This window comes from Panicum virgatum, chromosome 5K, assembly GCF_016808335.1.
Source record: "Panicum virgatum strain AP13 chromosome 5K, P.virgatum_v5, whole genome shotgun sequence".
Lineage (NCBI taxonomy): Eukaryota > Viridiplantae > Streptophyta > Magnoliopsida > Poales > Poaceae > Panicum > Panicum virgatum.
Window position 1 is genome coordinate 35,251,139 of NC_053140.1, and position 18,881 is coordinate 35,270,019.

Here is an 18,881-nt window from a genome sequence, read left to right on the forward strand (position 1 = left end):
GAAGTAGTTCCTTAAATCGTTTGGCAATATGCAAAAGAAATGAATTGGGACAAGTGCTACAGGTATGATTGAACCCACAAACCAAACTGGAAGCAATTCTGCGAATTTGCTACAGATTATAGAAAAGATCAAATAAAACTCACGCACTGCCGTGCAAGTTGATTACAAACAGGAACTACTGCATGGGATTTGCACAAGCATGCATTGATCAATACAATCAACTTTAAAAACAAAAAATGGCAGATCTGGGTATGGATGAAGAATGGTGGCATATTGAACAGATCTGAGCATGAACTTGCAGTGTCGCCGCCGGGGGGAGGGTGGGACGCGACGACCCCAATGCCAGTGTGGTCGGAGAGCTTGAGAGGCGCAACGCCGTTCACCGCCTTGTCTGCAGCCGCGGCCGTGGCAGACGAGGACGAGGAGGGTGCCGCCCCGCCTCCCCTCTTGGTGGCCGCGGCGGCAGTCGGTGTCCTCTCCTCCTTCGTGCTGGAGGCGCGGCGGCAGTCGGGAGGGGAGGCGCAGCGGCAGTCGTGGAGGGGAGGCGCGGCGGCGACGGGTGGGCAGAGGGCCCGGCAAGGGGAGGGGCGGCGGCGGCGACGGGTCCGGTGGTGGAAGGTGCCGGCGAGCCCGCTCGCCCGGGGTGGGGGTCAGAACCTATTTTCCTTATATTTTTTTATAGCTAAGTAATTTATTTATAGTTCACGATAAATGCTCTAAATTCAAGATAAATTAAATAAAATCTTATTGAATCCTATAACAAAACCAATTAAATTTATTTAGGTTCTTAAATTGAAAATATGAGTGTTACATCCTATTTAGAGGAACGAGTGCTACAATTTAGAACTTTTGAACATGAGCACTCGGATTCAAACACCTCCTAAAACCTCGTTCGGCTGCGGCAGACCAGGTTTCGATCCTGGGCCAGAATGCTCCTGTTTTTGAAACAGGCTGCTCCGTTCCGGGTGGAACGGCGCCCCGGAACGGCCCGTTGTGAGGAAACCGAATGGCGCGCGTAAGCCGTATTGCATTTGACAGCAAGAAATGCTGTGATGCGATCGCGCGGGGTGCACGCTGTGAGCTCTGGAAGGTGTGGCGTTCAATTTAAATGTGTCTCAGCTGAATTGCTCCATTATTCTCTTCCACATCAGGCCTGATACATAATCTGAAAAAAAGAAATCTTCGTTCTATCAAACGGGAAAGGTCAATATTGTAGGAATGGAAAAACTAGTGATGGATATGTAACAATCCAGAACTTTTGTTTAATCCACAAGCAATGTCCAGAACAGAAACAGGGCAAAAGATGGTTCCCAGAATCCCAGCATGATAATTCTTGCAATCCGATTCATTGCCCAGAATGCCTTACGGTTACAGGCTTGCACAGTTACTGTGCAACATAGATAAAACACTGAATTGTACAGCAGTCTATACTACAGTAAACACCAACCAGTCTATCCCCCGTACAGGCGTTTCTGACTGCTTGTTCCTACTGTACCACTCACTGTCTATTGCATGTTACAGAAATACTGCTGGTGAGCTGAACACAATGGAAGGATCCTATATATACCAATTCCAGTCCCTGCACAATCATGAAAGGCTCATAACTTCCACGCCTTCACTTTGGCAAGGCCCTTCATTGCAACTCTACAGTGAACAGAAGATCATATCATCAAATCAACAACAGCAATCACTGGTCACAATATAGAGCTACCACAATATAGAGCTCGGGAAGACCTGTAAACTTCATTTAAGCTGTGATCAGATGACATAACAGTATATGGTCACCATTCACCAGCTACAAGTCGTTTTGTTGCCTCTCCTTCTGTATTGACTGGAAAATCCGTGCTGCTGACTCCGAAGCAGTCTGCGCGTTATGTGGGACAACCCTGATCACAATGTTCTGTTGGTCCCGGTTTCCAGATGAGGGCTGAGGCCGGGCATTCCGAGCTGTAGCCGTGGGAAAAACTGACACCGAGCCACTTCCATCAGCTTGAACTTGAATCCTATCAAAAGGGCTACTGGTGCTGCTGGCTTGCGGCTCGCTGTCCCTTGACGCATGAAATCTCCAAATGCCACTTGGATGCGATTTGTTGCACGAGATCAGTGACTGCTGTTCCATGCGCCCATGAGGCTGTGGCGCAGCAGGGTGTCTCCCTTGCTTGACTGCAGATGCTGGTGCCCCTGGGTTCATCACTGGCATACTGAAAGGCGGGAAGTAGTTCATATGCATGGCAGGAGCACCAGGAGGGGCCATATGCTGTGGCTGTTGAGGCATAGGAACGCCATATGGTGTAGACGAGGGCCTCAATGGAGTACAGTTAGCATAAAATGGAGTCAGCAAACTTCCAACTGGGGGACAAGGACCAGCATAAGGCTTATAGACAAGACCTTCAGAGGGAGACATAACTGGGACAAGCCATTGGTTCTGTGGTGGATTCATGCACCAGTTATTCTGTTTGTTATCAGGAGCAGCAGGCATAGCTGGAGGATTGCGTGTAAACGTTTCCTCTGTTGCAGCATGGTCCTGACAGTTGCCTCCAAGCCCATCATCACGAGAAGGGGATGGTGGGTTTGCATCGGTGTTTTTATTTGATAACTCTGGTTGCTCTAGAGTTAGCTGGATATCATCCTTGTTTGCAACTGCCACAGCTTGCACTTTCAAATTTCCTTTAGGCAGTTTGGTCTTCTTTCCCACTAAGGCACTGCCAAGGACAGGATCGCCTTCAATAAGCAAATGTGGAGATGCTGCAATTAACTTCTGCACCTGCTTGGAAGTAAATTACAAGCTAGGTTATAATTACATCCTGCACAAGATTGCATCCGCTATTTAACCAACTTAAGAATCGAAAAGGACGAAAGCATCATCTATTTTCTGAAGACTCACTTTTATCAGCTTATGAAGCTCAAATACTTGGACAGCAAAAACCCTCTGCTGACTGTAGAGTTTAGAAAATAACAAAGTGTGAAACAACAAAAAAAGAACATTATACAGCAATTTAGAAAGAAAGAAAAACGATATTCAATGTATCAGTCTAACAAGAACACATGTAGTGTTTTTTTGGATGAAATTGTGTGCTTCTACTTTAAAAGAGAGTGAAAACTAAAGGCATCGATGATTTGTACTATATACAATTTATTTTGAATTTAAACAACATAGACGGGCAATGAGCTTCATGTATTCTTCCTGTAAGACAATCAGCTGAAAACTAAAAGAAAATGAAAATAACTAAAGTGAAAACGAACATGGATCTTTCCTAATGAATGCTAAAAATATGTGATACAAAACAATTGCTTAAGTAGTATACTTACTTCTGAATAGCTCTTCTAGCCTTCCAGAAGTGCTTTGGACCAATAGCACCAACAATTTCATCCGGAGAGACCTCCCAACTAGGTATGCATTCCACCGAGTCATCAGATAAATGATCACTTTGCTCTACATCATGATGTCCTCGTTTTCTCTTTGCACCAGCTTCCCGCAAGCTTCTTTCCAGTAAATTAGAATTCTGGTTAGAGTTATTTAAATCAGTAAATGGTTTACAGGGCACTGTATTTTTAGTTGTAGACTTTGCTTCAATAGAACTTCCATTCATTCTTGCAGGCTGACGCTCGCTATTCCCAAGATGTGGATTATCAGAACTATTTATATGGCTCGCATTACCCCCCATTTGACATGTTTTAGCATCTTTCTTTTTTAATTTTTCTTTGGATGCCTGAACAGAAGAACTCTTTTCTTGAACTTCCACATTTTTTGACCCTTCTACTGGTTCTTTCTCCTTAGCCCTTGGACAGCTCATTGATCTCATATCAGATTTGTCGATTCTCTCCAAGTGCCTATTCACAGCACTATAACACTCTGCATATGATTTGGGCATTGAAGGATTTTTGTGTGGATTTGTAGCAGATAGTGGCCTTGATTTGTCTTTAACCCCTGCTTTCCCTTGAGTAGAACATGGAGAAAATATGGGAGAACAGATGGAAGGAACCATAAATTGATCATTATTGGCCAGTTTCTTCGCAGAAGAATTCTTAGTGACGTTGCCCACTCTATGCTGTGAGGTGCACTCAGCAATTGACTTTGAAGCACAAGCGTCATTGTTCTTGGTCTGTGAGGACATCCTCCCTGATTCTCTTCTTGTGCTATTAGACTGCCCATTGATAGAGTTTCCTTTGAACTTTTCAGATGAACGAGCAGGTTCATTTGAAGGTGCACCAAAGGGCTGGAACAGACGCCAGTCATAACTATAAACCTGGAAGGAGAAAGTGTGTCAGCACGTTTTAAAATTTGATGAAAATTTGTTATGGAATGCTAAGTTCCTATCCATGTTTCCAAGGCCCATCCAGTGAGGATCCCTACATGCAAACTGGTAAACTAGATTAGAAGTGAGTAATGGAATACCCAATGGTCAAAATCTCAATTCTTCTATTGTTCACTGCTCTACCCAATAAAAGGGGGGAATAAAGACAGAGATACAAGACTGGAAGCAATCCTTGGTTCTTTCCTTCTTTTTCCCCTTTTCCTACTTGCCTTTATGTCTATGGGAATCTAACTAGCCAGTACCTACAGCTTGAACTTTTGCCATTGATTCTTCTTGTCTATAACTAGTTTTCTACTTCCATATTTGCAAAGTAATTGGTGTCTTGCAGGTGGTGGTTACATGTTTACACTGGAATATTCTTCTAGTCCAACAAACTTGTAGAGAATAGGACAGTCAAGCATATTGTTGCAGTACACACATTGAATATCATAACAAATAAGACCAGCAAACCTTTCCACTTATGTACAACAAAGTACACATCTCTGTAAATGAACTTTCTACAAATTTTGGTCTCAAGCAAGTTACAAAATGGCTAGAAAGGTAAGACGGTAGCTGAGCTCAAGTGAGTGAGAGCCTACTCAATCCAAAAGCCTGGCTACAAATCTGCTAGCTTGGGATAGCCATAAGAATCTGTCCGCACAACTGGCCCAAGGGAAATGGAGCTGCAAGGGAATTTGTTGTGGACACACAGATCATCCTCTTGTGTGCTAGCAAACATATACACTGTGGTCTTGGAGATAGGGCAAATGTGTGTATAGAAAGGTTCATAGGCTTAATATCACGAATTAATTATCTAATTCTATATATTTCAAGGAACTACTTGCCAAGCAGTAAAATTTGGACCTAAAGTGTAACACAACTACAAAAGGGAGGCTCACATTTCAGCCCCAGAGAGAAGAGTACTGAGAAAGATGCACCAACGACACTACCCGCTTGAATAACACTAGCAGAATTAGCCAATTAGGAAATCGTCAAATTGACGCAGCAGAGCTACCTCTCCTCAAATATTTTCCTACACACAAAACAGAATCACTCATTATCTGAAGGCATTTGGGTCAGTGCTATTTCCTTTTGTTCTGTTACCTCTGATGGCCACAGTGGAATAGCACCTAAAATCATACAATCTTACAGGTATTTATTCAAGTATGCAACTATGTACAGCTTGCTCAATTTGCCAATTACTATGAAATCAGCTAGCGACAAATAATACGGTGACAGGGGGTGGATAGACCAATTCTGCATTCCTCAAATGGGAACCTGATCCTGAAAGGGTGACAACTGGAAACTAAGTACTTAATGAGTAAATGACTGCGCTATTCAAAGACTGCAAGCAACCACTGTTTTCTTTTCTTTCCTTTTTGCCTTTATTTATCTCTATGCGAATCTACCTATCGAGTATCTATGCCTTGGAATTTTTGCCATTGATTCTGATTGTCTATCATAACTAGTTTGCCACCACCATATTTGCAAAGTAATTGATGCATTGTGGGTGGTTCTCACACATTTGTACTCCGGAATATTTTCCTGTCGTACAAGCATGTAAAAAATTCGATAATCATTAATCAAGAATATATATTAACACGGCATACATAAAAAATGAGCCTGCAGATAAGTTTGTTTCAAGCACTAGCTTTCCCATTTACTTCTGGAACTGTTTATTTATGTACTACAAAGCGCACATCTCGGTGAAGAAACTTCCTGAAATGTTTGGTCACACACATTTCACCAAATGGCTAGAATGGGGAGATTGTGGAAATGAGCTCATATGAGTGAAAGCCTCAATCCAAAAGCTTGGGTCCATGCCAGGAATTAATTCAATCCAAAAGCTTGGGTCCATGCCAGGAATTAATTTGAAAGATTGTGGTAACTGTTGTTTCCATTTGCTCTTGTTACCTTCGATTGGTCAGTGTGGCCTCTAGCTTCTAATCGTACCATGTTACTGGCACCTACGCAAACACGCAGCTACACACAACATGCCCGATTTGCCATGAGCTCAACGCAGCGGCAAACAACGGGCAGACAACTCTGCATTCCTCGAACCAGGAAACTCGATCCTGAGAGCAAAGCAAAGCAAAGCGAGCGGCTGACCTGGCCGGCCGACGTGGAGGGCACGAAGCTGCCCCCCGCGGCGCGGGCGGAGGAGCTGAAGCGGCTGGGTGGCACGGTGAACTGCTCGTAGAGCGCCATCTTGTTCCTGGGCGGCGCCCGCGGGCCGCCGCCCCTGCCGGCGTCGCTGACGCGGAGGCGCGGGAACAGCGAGGCATCACCTTCCCCTGCTCCTCCTGCACCTCCCCTCGTCATCCTCCCCGCGGCCAGGAGCCAGAGCGCGCCCGTATCAATCAATCGATCAATCAGGCAGCCAGCTCAGAGCAAACGAAGAAGACAGCGAGCGAGCTCAGTCAGACAGAGCAGCAGCTTCCTCCCTGTCAGGGCCTGCAACGAGAGAGCGCGGCGCTCCGGGCGCAGCTGCTGCCGCGGCCATGGCGGCTTCGAGAACTGAAAGGCGAATCAAACTGGGAAGCGGAGAAGATTGGGAGCAGCGGGGAGGAGGGGGGGAGCGTGTGTGCCCTCGTGGGATTCGGGGTCGTTTTCATTTGGGGGCAGGGCCTCTTCTGATGGAGTTTCTGGATGCCAGAAAGAAGGGAAGAGGATAATCACCCGTAGAGGCGGAGGTGGGGCCCACGGTGAGAGGGAGATGTGAAGAGCTGGAGCCTGGAGTGGGCGCTACGCTCTGTACACACCACAGTGCTCGTGCTTCCAGTTCCACTCAATGCACATGGGTTTTGGGAGCTTCACTCCACCCTCAGACTCTACTTGAGCACTTTCATTGCATCATGTTTGGGAGTGCTCCACTCCACAAATCTCAGAAATCTAGTTTCCTCTGCCCCACCAGCCCAATTTGCAAGCAGCGGCCCAGCTCAGCCCATCTAAACTCCTCTCATTTCCATGCAAGCCCTAACTGTAAATTATCTTCTACCTCCCTCTCCACTTTCCTGTTCTTCCTCCCTCCACCCGAGGGCACGTGCCTGGCCTCCTTGCTACCACCGGCGTTGCCGCTCGGCCAGCTTCAACACGGACTCCGCAGCAGCGGCGATACGGAGGAGGCCGAGCGCCGAAGCGAGTCCCGGTCGGCGGCGGCAAGCCTCGGCGGGCTGAGGTGGTGGCGAGCCCCGGCCCCGACTGCGACGCCTGGCTCGGCCATATGGCCGCTGGTGCCCTGCCCTGAGTCCTCCATCAGGACTTCCAGGGCGGCGGCGGCGGCGGGACCTCCAGGGGAGGCCAGACATCTAGGCGACGGTGCAGACCTCCAGCTCCAGGGGCGGCCGGACCTCCAGGGGCGGCTGGATCGACTTCCATGGAGGCGGCGGCGGGACCTTCAAGGGGCAGCTGGACCTCCGGGCAGCAGCGCGGTGTGTATGAGGTGTGAGGCGTTTCGTGATGGGCGAGGTCGCGGGGAGGACCGATCAGCACGAGAATAGATCGAGTGAAGCGTTTTTTTTCTGTGTAACCGATGGCATGGTGGGTAATTTTTCCTCAACTCCACCAGCTCCCAAAATTGGTGGATCATCTCTTGAGGAGCTCCCCATAAAAGATGGAGTGGGGCCAATTTTTGGTGGAGTGGAGTGGTGTTGGTTGAGTTGTTTGGGTATTTTTTTTCATGAAGTGGAGCCAAATTTGGTGGAGCAGAGTGCTTCCAAACACCTCTTTAATTATTAATTTTGGCAGTGATGCTACCGTGCTAATCAGTAGGGGTGCAAATTAATTGGTAATCCTTAATTATGTGCACCTCCAACCTTATTTAGTTTAAAATTTTGTACTACTCTGAAATGGGATATTACAAAATTTTGAATTACTGATCAGCCATGTCAACTTTCCTAGTTTTTCTTCTTCTTTTTTTATTTGTTTGGCGACAACATGTTTCGTCTGAGTTTAGGAGTTGCCATGGAGAAACCTGAGAATGTAAAGTGCACCAAGCTATTTGTCATTGTAGCGTCACTAACAATTGAATTCGTAGACATTACTCACATTCATCATCGCTCACTTCGTTAAAGGTCAAATGGGACGTATATACCCGGTGGGCGATGCAAATTAAATCCCGGCATGTAGTGTTATCCTAAACGTTAAACGGTAAACAGTCGGTCACTTACTGTTTAGCCCATTATTCGGACAAAACAGATGTTTAAACGGGAAAATGACCGTTTAAACGGTGAAAACAACCGATTAAACAGAAACGGTGTGCCACTGTGTAGCGTTTAAATGGTGTTTAAATGAGCTAAACGACTATTTAGGCGAACAATGCCGGCATGTTAGCACGGTACGATGTACTGTGGCGTGCTTTGAGGCGCAAGTGTGTGTAGCTCGCCGCCGCCTCTGTCACTTCTTTCTCGCCGCATTCAACGGCAAGACTGATGTTACGCAATGTGCAGCTCGCTTCTCTCCTTTTACTTATCCACTTCTATACCACTAAGATTTAATATCAATTGATATTTTGCAAGTCATGGCGTTGTGAATTTCATAGCAAAAGTTAGCTTGAGAAAGGACTAGGCTATGCACTACATTCAAGCTAACGACTTATGGCATACTCTGTATTTGCGTTGGAATGTAATTCTAAACATTATTCATGGATAAAAACGCTAAAGCAAATACTAAAAATAACGTGTTCAAAATGCAAACTAGTGCAATTAATAACTAGGATCGTCCCTCTCTACGTGCCTGTAACAATCTATATATACTACATAGATGGCACTCGCTAAGTCATTAACTCTATTCTCTCAACATAAAAACTAACCACGTCATATAGGAATTCACTATATTAGACGCCACATCACCATCCATTATGACCATGATTTATTTATGTCTTCCACCGATTTTCTGTAAACTAATAGCATTCATGCAAAAGAATTTTGCTATTTAATCACCTTAGTGTTTCTATTTTCAAATTTTATCTTAAACTTTTGTTCAAAAAATCCTGCAGCAACGCGCGCGAGGTATCGCCTAGTTATTAGTACGGTAGCTTCTTATTTATCGAATTATCATGTTGGCTGCAGCTAGCATGTAAATAAGCAGCATATATGCCCATTCGACTTTATCCTCTCTTTTTTGAGATTAAATTAACACACTCATCCCTATGAATGTAGGTACACACAAATCCTACTCCTTTAAGTATCTTTGAAGACTGAGTCAGAAAATCTTTGAGATTGACGAAGTCACCACAAACGTCTTATTGTCGATGGGAACGACGTCTACTACTGAAGGCACAACACTATTAAATTCTAAAATATTCGCTCTCACGAGAAGTCGAACCCAGAATCTGAGGTGCTAGCGAGGTTCTTGTAACCACTAGACTACAGTTCCTTTCGCATTCAACTTTATCCTTTTGAAGCAGCCCAATTTACTCATTTTCTAAGATCCAACCCGTTGTGAGGTTAGCATTATCCACTAGGAAGGTTCCTCCGCCCGCAGGGTCCATCCGTGCATGACGTTTAGACGGGCTAGCTCCATCTCCATGGCCAATATGTAACACCGTGGGCTTTGAAGAAAATATGATATTCCTTTGCTTTATAGACCCTGGGCCCATATGAAGCTGATCCTCCTTCGGCGAAACGTCTCATAGCCTCTTGGTTACAAGAGTCTCAATAGTATTTTAGGTCTTTGGTTCGGCTCCTTGTGGAAGCGAGTATTATAGAATTTAATAGTATTGTGTTTTCAGTGGTAAGCGATGTTTCCGTCGATAGTGAGACAAATGTGGTGACTTCATCAATCTCGAGAATTTTTTGGCTCAGCCTTCGAAAATGCTCATATGATAGTGTTTGCATATGTGCATTCATAGAGGTGAGTATGCGAGCGTATATCAGTATTTTAAATTTTCTTTAGAAAAAATTTATAGAAAAGTTGTGATTGAATTTTTTTGTCAAAATTTGTAGAAATAAATTTTTTTGGCCGGTAATGGTTTAGAAATGAAGGACAATGATAATTTTTCTAAAAAATGAAGAGAAGAAGATGAGTTATTAGGGGCCTGCTTGGTGTTGGATGCCAAAATGTGGGCGCTCTAATTTTTTTTACCAAAACCTTGAAAAGTTTAGAATAGCATTTGGCTAGGTTTACTTTTTTAACATCTAACCAAATGAGTGCTAAAATTTATGAGCTTGCGGATATCTTAGCATGCATGCTAGCATTTTGAAAGTCAACCAATCAAGCTCTAGAACCATACGCACGAGTTGGTCTACTACTAGCGTGCGTCTATACGCGCACGGATCAGTAGAGCCCCTGCCCACCGGGCAGCGGCAAATTTGTCGTGGCATATATGGTTCCATGTTAAGCAAGGGGCATGCATAACAGCTGAAACTTGTGAACGGTGCCTGCCATTCCAAACTGCCAATAATGAACGGGCACATATGACTACGAGAGAAAATGGAATACGAAGTATACAACAAAGATCAAAGCAACTGTAGTATTCAGCATTTCAAATACTCCCTCCATCCAGAGAAATGCAAGTAGGGGCGGTAAAGGGCCGCCAAAATTTTGAACTAGAAAATCTAAGGGCCGGGACCTAAAAGGGCTGGGCTCTAATTTTATATAATTTTGTGCTAAAATATTTAAGGGCTTTGTTGGGCTGTGAAGAGGCCACTAGGGACATGGCCCATTACCACCCCTAAATGCAAGACGTATTTTGACTCAAGGGAGTCAAAAATTTGTAAACCAACAATTTGTTAAAATTTTATGTACATTTAGTACATAAATTTTGCATCAATATATGTGTATTCAAAGTGATTTTAAGATTATGTTAAGTCTTTAATTAGCTATTGACATCATATTGTAAGAGAAATCGTATGTCTAAATTTATTGTGGAATATTTTCTCTTTCAGATCAAATATGTCTAAAATTCTTGGACGAACGAGTAGTATATGGAGTATTAAATTAATTGACCAAAAAGGGAACAATTTAGAGTATTAACAAAAGGGAAATATGTATAATTTACTCACGACCGCCCGGCCGGCCTATTGAGCAACAACAGTGGTGCTGTTCGCCTGAGCCTTTCATCAAATAGTATTAAACAAGAGGGAAATATTATATATTTCTCAAAAAAGAGAGGGAAATATGTATGTATGGTCCACGAAATAGTATAGTGGGTCCTCGCTGCGGAAAAAGATATCTATGTATGTGTATCCCATAAGCTAAAGAAATAAATCTGTACGATATAATAATATGCACATGCGTGCCATGATTAGATTGCGAGCGATGGAGCTAGCTAGGGATCGGACGGGATAGATGTCGGCACGGATCTCATACAGGGTAGTAGTACTGGGGATCGAGGAGGGGAGGAGAGGCTGCCAAGAGGCCACATCCACATGTCTGCTGGCGGCTCGCCGCCGCACAACCCCATGCCCATGCATCGCATTTGCATGCATGCACTGGCTGGTAGCGTACAGTACACAAGACGGTTTCGGTTGCAGATATCTTTGTATAATCACTCCAGTGCCTGAGCCCAAACGCAACTCCTATTGTTGGATGTATCATGGGTGTCAGGATGAGAATGGGTCGGTCTGGACCTGGCCGTGGCCTCGGGGCCAATTTCCGAGGCCATGGCCAATCCAATTCAATATTTTGTCTATAGTCTTTGATGGTCCAATGTGCATTACGAGTCGACCCAATCAAACCTATGTATATATAATCATTTCAGGCATTATTATACAATAGATATCTCCATAGTTGACAAATGTTATTACAGTTACAATCCTCGATGTCTGTCTGGGCGCCATGTCTGTGCTCATAAATCACCAAGTTTTTGGAGCTCTCTTGGCTGTTCTGCGCCTCGATGGGGTCGCGTGGGAGAAGTGTCCCACAATGGGTCGACCCTATCCACCCATCGGATCAACAGATTTTGGCTCTAAATGGACCGTTTCTCATTTGAGGCCGACCCGATGGCCCATTGGCCTTGCTATTGGTGGGTCGGGCTAGCGACCCAATGGGTCGACCCGGCCCATTCTCATCTTGACATGGGTGGGTGGAGGCTGGGGATCTGCGAGAATGCCGTGGGCTGTGGCGCCACCACCTACTAGCAGGCGTGGGTGGTGGTGGGATTTTTTTTATCAGAACACACCTGTATTAAAGTTAAGGATACAGTACATGGACCCGTACAAATATAGATACAGATACATTCAGGAAGGATACAGAGGACAGCTGTATTGTAGGCAGGTCCCTCGAAAACAAAAAAATACAATCAAACCCCTAGGACCTTCTGCATCTCGAATCCTCCGGAGCGCGATTTCACCGGCCACCAACTGGACTCCATCGCCAGCTCGCCGTCTTCCCCAGCACCGCTGGAGCTCCATCGCCACAAGGCTTTGAGAAGAGTTGAAGTAGACACTCACCCGAACGGATGATATAAAGGCATCGCCGATAGCCCATCGACCGGGGCCGCGCCCCAAGCTCCGATGCCCTTGGACCAAAGCTCGCCGCCGACCATCCTCGGGGGAAACTCGAGCTCGATCCACTCTCCTACCATCCGCCAGACCCACAGCCACCGCTCCATCTTCAAGCCAAAATGCCAGCGAACTTACCTCCCTACCAGAATGACAAGTCGCCGGCCGTAGCCTCCAACACAGGAGCAGCACAGACCAATCCACCGCCACTGGCCCAAGAGCTGACGACCAGAAAAGGGGAACGCCGGAGCTAGCACTGCCAGCACCGCATCCAAGAAACCCCCCACCGGGGAGACCCAATCTACTCCCCCTTACGCACAGAGGGACAAAAACAACAAACCTCCAAGATCCGCCGTTGCTGGTGACGCCGAAGCGGCCGCCATGGATGCCGACACCGCCGGCAAGGACGCAGATGCACTGGAGGATGATTATTGGCCGGCGCAGCAGCTGAACAACCATTGTCAAACTAAGCACCGCCGCTATCGGTGTTTGACCGTCGGGTTCTCCGAGGGGTATCCCGAGGAGAGTGGTTATGAGTAGGGACTCGCTGAGATCAGAACGCGATGGTGCAAGGCACACAAGGATTTAGATAGGTTCGGGACGCCGGAGCGTAATACCCTACGTCCTGTGTGGTGGTTTGCATTCCCTCAAGTATTATTCGATGTTCTGGAGGGGTCCCTGCCACCCTTTTATGATCCGGGAGAGCAGGGTTACATGGAAAGTCCTTGCCGGGTACGTTCAGAGTCCTACTCCGAGTGGGTCGGGTAGTTTCCTTGTACTCAGACTAGTCCTAGTGCTATGCGAGTAGTTACAGTAGAGGCAGGGCGTACCCATTCAGTACTCCCTTCTCTAGAATATTCCCCACCCGTGAGCAGTCCTGCTGCCCTGGGTCTGACAAGCCCCCGAGCTCTTCGTGGCCGAGTTCCGCAGGCATCGAGTGCTTCTGAAGACGATCATCGAGTGCTTTCGGATACTTCCAAATTCCATTGTTCAGGCTTGGAGTCTTTCGAGTGCTTCGAGTAGTCTTCCGAGTACTTTTCTGGCTGCATCGAGGCTATGAGGTGCTTTTGGCCCCGAATCTCTTCTTCTAATATGGTGCGTGATGTACTCGCGCTCCATATGGAGTAGCCCCTGAGCCTTCGGTTGAACCGAAGGATCAAGCTGAGGGTCATTTTTGTCTTCGGGTTTGTTTTTGAAAAAGGTTCGCCATTTATGATGCCTATTTTGCAGCCCCCGAGCCTTGACTTGAAATCCCTCAATTTAGGGTTAAGGTTCTAAAACCGAGGTATTCTTTGTGACCTTTGGTTTTCCTGGTATTTTCAGAAATGCCATTGTCCTATTTATTTAACAGCGGAGATCCGATCTGTGCTTTCAGCTTCTCTAGCCTCTGGCCATTAGCATTCTGTGTTGGGTTTCATCCTCTATCTTCCTTTGATTTCTCAGCCCCCGAGCATATGCATGAGAAGAGGCTGGTGACCTTCCGGATGGGGCCGAAGAAGTCCAAGCGCCAAATGTCCGAGAAGGAGGCGACAATGGCTGATGGGTGGAAGAAAAGTAAGTTGTCGGAAGCTGCGATCTCACCTCTTGTTAGCCTCCATCTCTTGCAATCCAGAACTTTGATTCAGTGGCAGTCGGACGAGGGTCATGGGAGGCCATTTGAAAAAAACTTCTAAAATTGTTCTTTTCAAAGCCCTTGTTGAGCATGGCCTTGCCATTCCCGCTTGCGACTTTTTAAGTGGTCTTCTTTTCTTCTGGGGTGTTCAGCTATGTGAGGCATTTCTTGGGATTCATCCCCATTTTGATCTTTTCAAAAGTCTCTTTTCCCTGAATCCGTATCCCAATCTTAGGAATATTGCAAGGGTGGGGGGTGCTGATCTCCAGTTTCGCCCTGGCATGGCGGAGAAGTATATCCCGTATTCTCTGCGCCGTCAGATTGGGGATTGGAAAGCGGAGTGGTTTTATATCGATAACCATGCTCCTGCTCTTCCGGAGATGACTCCTGGCCGAAGCAGCATCACGAGTGGTGTGTGCCTGCTGGTAATGCTGATCAGGTGGGAGAGCTTCTCGAGCAGATTGCTAAGCAGGGAAGGGAGGGGATGATTGGGGCTACAGTTGTCTCATCCTGGCTTAGGAGGCAGGTTCAGCCCTTGCAGTGCCGCAGTCGTCTTGGATTCGAGTATACGGGATTGTATGATCCCTCTCGATTTTCATCAGAGAAGACTAGTCGAGATGAAGCTATGGTGCTTCTTTATAACCTTTTTGAAGGTGTTAGTTCCATTCCTATGCTTCCAGATCTGTTCCATGTGAATAATCCACCAAAACAGGTAAAGTTCTGTAACATCGGGTGCTTTTGAACTGTCCTTTTGCGTTTTGGCTGACTCTGGGTCTTTTGTAGGATGATTTGTTGATCTATCGGAGTGATCCTCCATTGCCAGAGGTTCATCGGCTGAGCCATATGACGCCTAGCGCTCATTTGCAGCCTCATGATTATCGGTCGGATTTGGATCCAACTACTTCGAAGACTTTATCCAGTTCTGACTCCGATGATCGTGCTACCCTTGCAGACCTAATGAAGGGTAAGACAAGAGGAGTCGAGCCTTTGGCTCGTGAGGGGAGTCCGGGACCCGAAGCTAGCACTAGTTGTCCCAAGAAGCCGAGGACAATTGTGCGGAAAAGGAGGGGTGGCGACGATGTCAGGTGACCAATCGAGTGGTTTCTGTCACGTTCTGTGTTTGTTGACTGATATCTTCGCTTTTGTTTGTAGCCCTGGTGTTGCGCCTAAGTAGAGGCGAGTGGTTGAGGATGGGGTTCTTACAGCCGCTGCTCCTTCTGATGTGGCGAAGTCGTCAAGGAGGGTTGGTGGGATGCGGCTGCAATCTCCGGAGGAGATTCCAGTTGGTGAGCCCATTGTTCCTCCTTACAATGGTTCGAAGGTTCTTCCAGTTACTCGACTGCTTCACGTGGATAAGACAACAGGTGTCTCACTAAATGCTGAGGGGGTGGAGGAGTCAAGTGATAGCCTGTTGGAGGATATTAGGGCATCGCCTCCTCCCTTTGAATGCTATCATGGCGAGCAGCTTGAGGATGATCCGCAGTTGACGACTGAGAACATGAAGAAGTTCCAGGCCGTTGTGCGGGAATTCACCAAGTTTTCTATGGTAAATACTATTGTCGAGTTCCTTTTTTCCTTTTGTGTGATTTATCTGTGGACTCACTGTGTTGTTAGCAAATGGCCAATCGGTCATATTTGAAGTCACAGAAGTTGAAGGCGATTGAAGCGGATCGCCAGAAAATCATTCTGCTAGAGGCGGAAAATGCTGCCTTGAAGAAAGATAACGGCACCCTTGAGCAGAAGATTAAAATGTTGAAGGAAGTAATTCAGAAGAATCGAGGTAGCTTCCTGTATTTCCTTTGTTGAGGAGTTCTCTTTTGAGTTGTATAGGTGCTCATGCTCCTCTTGTTGTATTCGTAGATGGTACTGAGGATTATCAGAAGGAGTTGCAGGAACTTCAGGTAGCGGCTCAGACTGTGGTCGAGTCCATGGGTTCTGCCGAGGAGTCTGATGGCAGTTTGGCTGATCGGCTGCAGAAGGTTCCTCAGAAGTTTGTCGAGTACTTGGCTGAAGCTTCTAGGAATTGTGTAGCGCAGGCTCTTGGTCTTGTCAAATCATACTGTCCTTGGGCTAAGATGGGTGTCCTTGGCGATGGCATGTGTTCGACTTGTGACCATGACTAGTTTGTCAAGTTTGTAGAGGAGGCAGAACCTGTGGCCGACCAAATTGTAAAGTTGATAGATCAGTAGGGTGTACTGTATCTTCTCTTTGCCATGTAAATATGTCTTTTTGGTCAATGAATTGGTAAGTTTTTTGTAAGGACTTTTCTTGGTTGACCGTCTCATGTGGATGCAGAGATCGTGTCTCTTCCTTAACTTCCATCTTGTCGATGAGTAGCTCTTCTTGAGATGTTGTCTCTTTTCAGATTGAGTACCGAAGTAGTCGATTAGTTGATGTCTTCATGGACGAGTAGATCTTGTAGATGGGGGGTTTATCCTCCGGAGGTCGAGTACCGTAGTAGTCGATGAGATGTTGTATTGTGGACGAGAATTTCTTTTTGAGATATAGGGAGCTTGTCCCGTCCAAATGTCGAGTACCAGAGTAGTCGACCCATTGTCGACTCATGGACGATGTGACCCTCTTGGGAGATGGGGAACTTGTCCCGTCCAAAAGTCGAGTACCGGAGTAGTCGATCAATTGTCGTCTGATGGAGGATATGATCCTCTTGGGAGATGGGGAACTTGTCTCGTCCAAAGGTCGAGTACCGGAGTAGTCGACAGGTTGATGGAGATGCGATCTCCTTAAGAGGGTAGAGAACTTGTCTCTAGGGCCACAAGGCTCATGGCCCTTAGCCCCGACTACTCGATTCGCCGTGCCTTTGACTTTGAGAAAATAAAGAAAGGTTGGTATTCGAGGTAGCCAATGGAGTTTTGACTCCTGAAGAGGGTAGAGAGCTTGTCTCTAGGGCCGCAAGGCTCATGGCCCTTAGCCCCGACTACTCGATTCGCCGTGCCTTTGACTTTGAGTGAACAAAGAAAGGTTGGTATTCGAGGTAGTCGATGGAGTTACGACTCCTGAAGAGGGTAGAGAGCTTGTCTCTAGGGCTACAAGGCTCATGGCCCTTAGCCCCGACTACTCGATCCGCCGTGCCTTTGACTTTGAGTGAACAAAGAAAGGTTGGTATTCGAGGTAGCCGATGGAGTTTCGACTCCTGAAGATGTTAGAGAACTTGTCTCTAGGGCCGTAAGGCTCATGACCCTTAGCCCCGACTACTCGATCCGCCGTGCCTTTGACTTTGAGTGAACAAAGAAAGGTTGGTATTCGAGGTAGCCGATGGAGTTTCGACTCCTGAAGATGTTAGAGAACTTGTCTCTAGGGCCGTAAGGCTCATGACCCTTAGCCCCGACTACTCGATTCGCCGTGCCTTTGACTTTGAGTGAACAAAGAAAGGTTGGTATTCGAGGTAGCCGATGGAGTTACGACTCCTGAAGATGTTAGAGAACTTGTCTCTAGGGCCGCAATGCTCATGGCCCTTAGCCCCGACTACTCGATTCGCCGTGCCTTTGACTTTGAGTGAACAAAGAAAGGTTGGTATTCGAGGTAGCCGATGGAGTTACGACTCCCGAAGTTGTCTTGGGTGCTTGAATTGAGCTCCGAAAGACCATGTTTCTTTATTGAAATTTGAAATTCGGGAGGTGGCCACTTGACAGCTTATGGGTAGAACTTTCGAAGATGCTCGATGTTCCAAGAGTTGGGTACTTCTAGTCCGTCCGCGTAGATTAGTCGATAGGATCCTGGTCCTGTGACTTTGGTGACGATGAAAGGTCATTTCCATCTTGAGTTGAGTTTGTGGAGGCCTGTCTCATCTTGGATTCTGCGGAGGGCCATGTCTCCAACGTTGAAAGATCTAGTCTGGATGTTGCGATCGTGATATCTTCACATGTTTTGGAGATATCGAGTTGATCGTAGCAGTGTATTGCATCTCATCTCATCGAGTGAGTCCAGTTCTAGCTGTCGGCTTCCATCGGCTTGTGCTGAATCATACATCTCTAGTCGAGGTGATTTCCACATGATGTCTGCTGGCAATATTGCTTCGGAGCCGTATACCAGGAAGAAAGATGTTTGACCTGTGGCCTTGCTAGGTTGGGTGCGTAGCCCCCAGATTACCATTGGTAGTTCTGCTAGCCATTTACCTCCCTTCTTGTTTGTAGAATCGAAGATTCTTTTCTTTAAGCCATCAATTTTTAGTTCGTTGATGCGTTCCACTTGGCCATTGGCTCTTGGTTGTGCAACAGATACGTACTTGATCTCAATGCTGGAGTTCTCGCAGTAATCCCAGAATTCTTGTGAGGTGAAGTTTGATCCAAGATCGGTTATGATTGTGTTGGGGAAACCAAATCTGTGGAGTATTTCACTGATGAATTCGACTGCACGTTCTGATGAGATCTTCTTGACTGGCTTGACTTCAATCCATTTGGTAGACTTGTCGACTGCCACTAGAACGTGTGTGAAGCTTCCTGGCGGTGTTGGGAGTGGTCCTATCATGTCAAGGCTCCAGCAAGCGAACGGCCACGATGGAGGTATGGTTAT

The 18,881-nt window shown here is 46.4% G+C and overlaps 1 protein-coding gene across 3 annotated transcripts; it reads right to left on the reverse strand.

Moving 5' to 3' along the window:
* Nucleotides 1-1,234: 1,234 nt before the first annotated feature.
* LOC120709588 (ELF3-like protein 2) lies at nt 1,235-6,973 on the reverse strand. Of its 3 annotated transcripts, none has more exons than XR_005689757.1 (5): nt 6,405-6,937; nt 3,310-4,247; nt 2,885-2,936; nt 1,735-2,764; nt 1,235-1,644 (listed from the first exon to the last, which is right to left on the reverse strand). XR_005689757.1 is itself a non-coding variant. In XM_039995251.1 (4 exons), the coding sequence occupies exons 1-4, from the start codon at nt 6,615-6,617 to the stop codon at nt 1,796-1,798; spliced, it is 2,172 nt and encodes a 723-aa protein (XP_039851185.1). In that variant the 5' UTR covers nt 6,618-6,973; the 3' UTR covers nt 1,235-1,795. The 3 variants fall into 3 exon arrangements, 1 of the variants encoding a protein (XP_039851185.1); XR_005689758.1 differs by lacking the exon at nt 6,405-6,937 and adding an exon at nt 5,195-5,334; XM_039995251.1 differs by having other exon boundaries at nt 1,235-2,764; nt 6,405-6,973.
* Nucleotides 6,974-18,881: the final 11,908 nt, after the last annotated feature.

What these genes read in the sequence shown, in the direction of transcription:
- LOC120709588 (XM_039995251.1), bottom strand. Translation starts at nt 6,617, where the DNA reads ATGACGAGGGGAGGTGCAGGAGGAGCAGGGGAAGGTGATGCCTCGCTG. An exon ending in CCTCCACGTCGGCCGGCCAG is followed by an intron (nt 4,248 to 6,404) that starts GTCAGCCGCTCG and finishes TTCTCCTTCCAG; the next exon opens with GTTTATAGTTATGACTGGCG. An exon ending in GCTAGAAGAGCTATTCAGAA is followed by an intron (nt 2,937 to 3,309) that starts GTAAGTATACTA and finishes TAAACTCTACAG; the next exon opens with TCAGCAGAGGGTTTTTGCTG.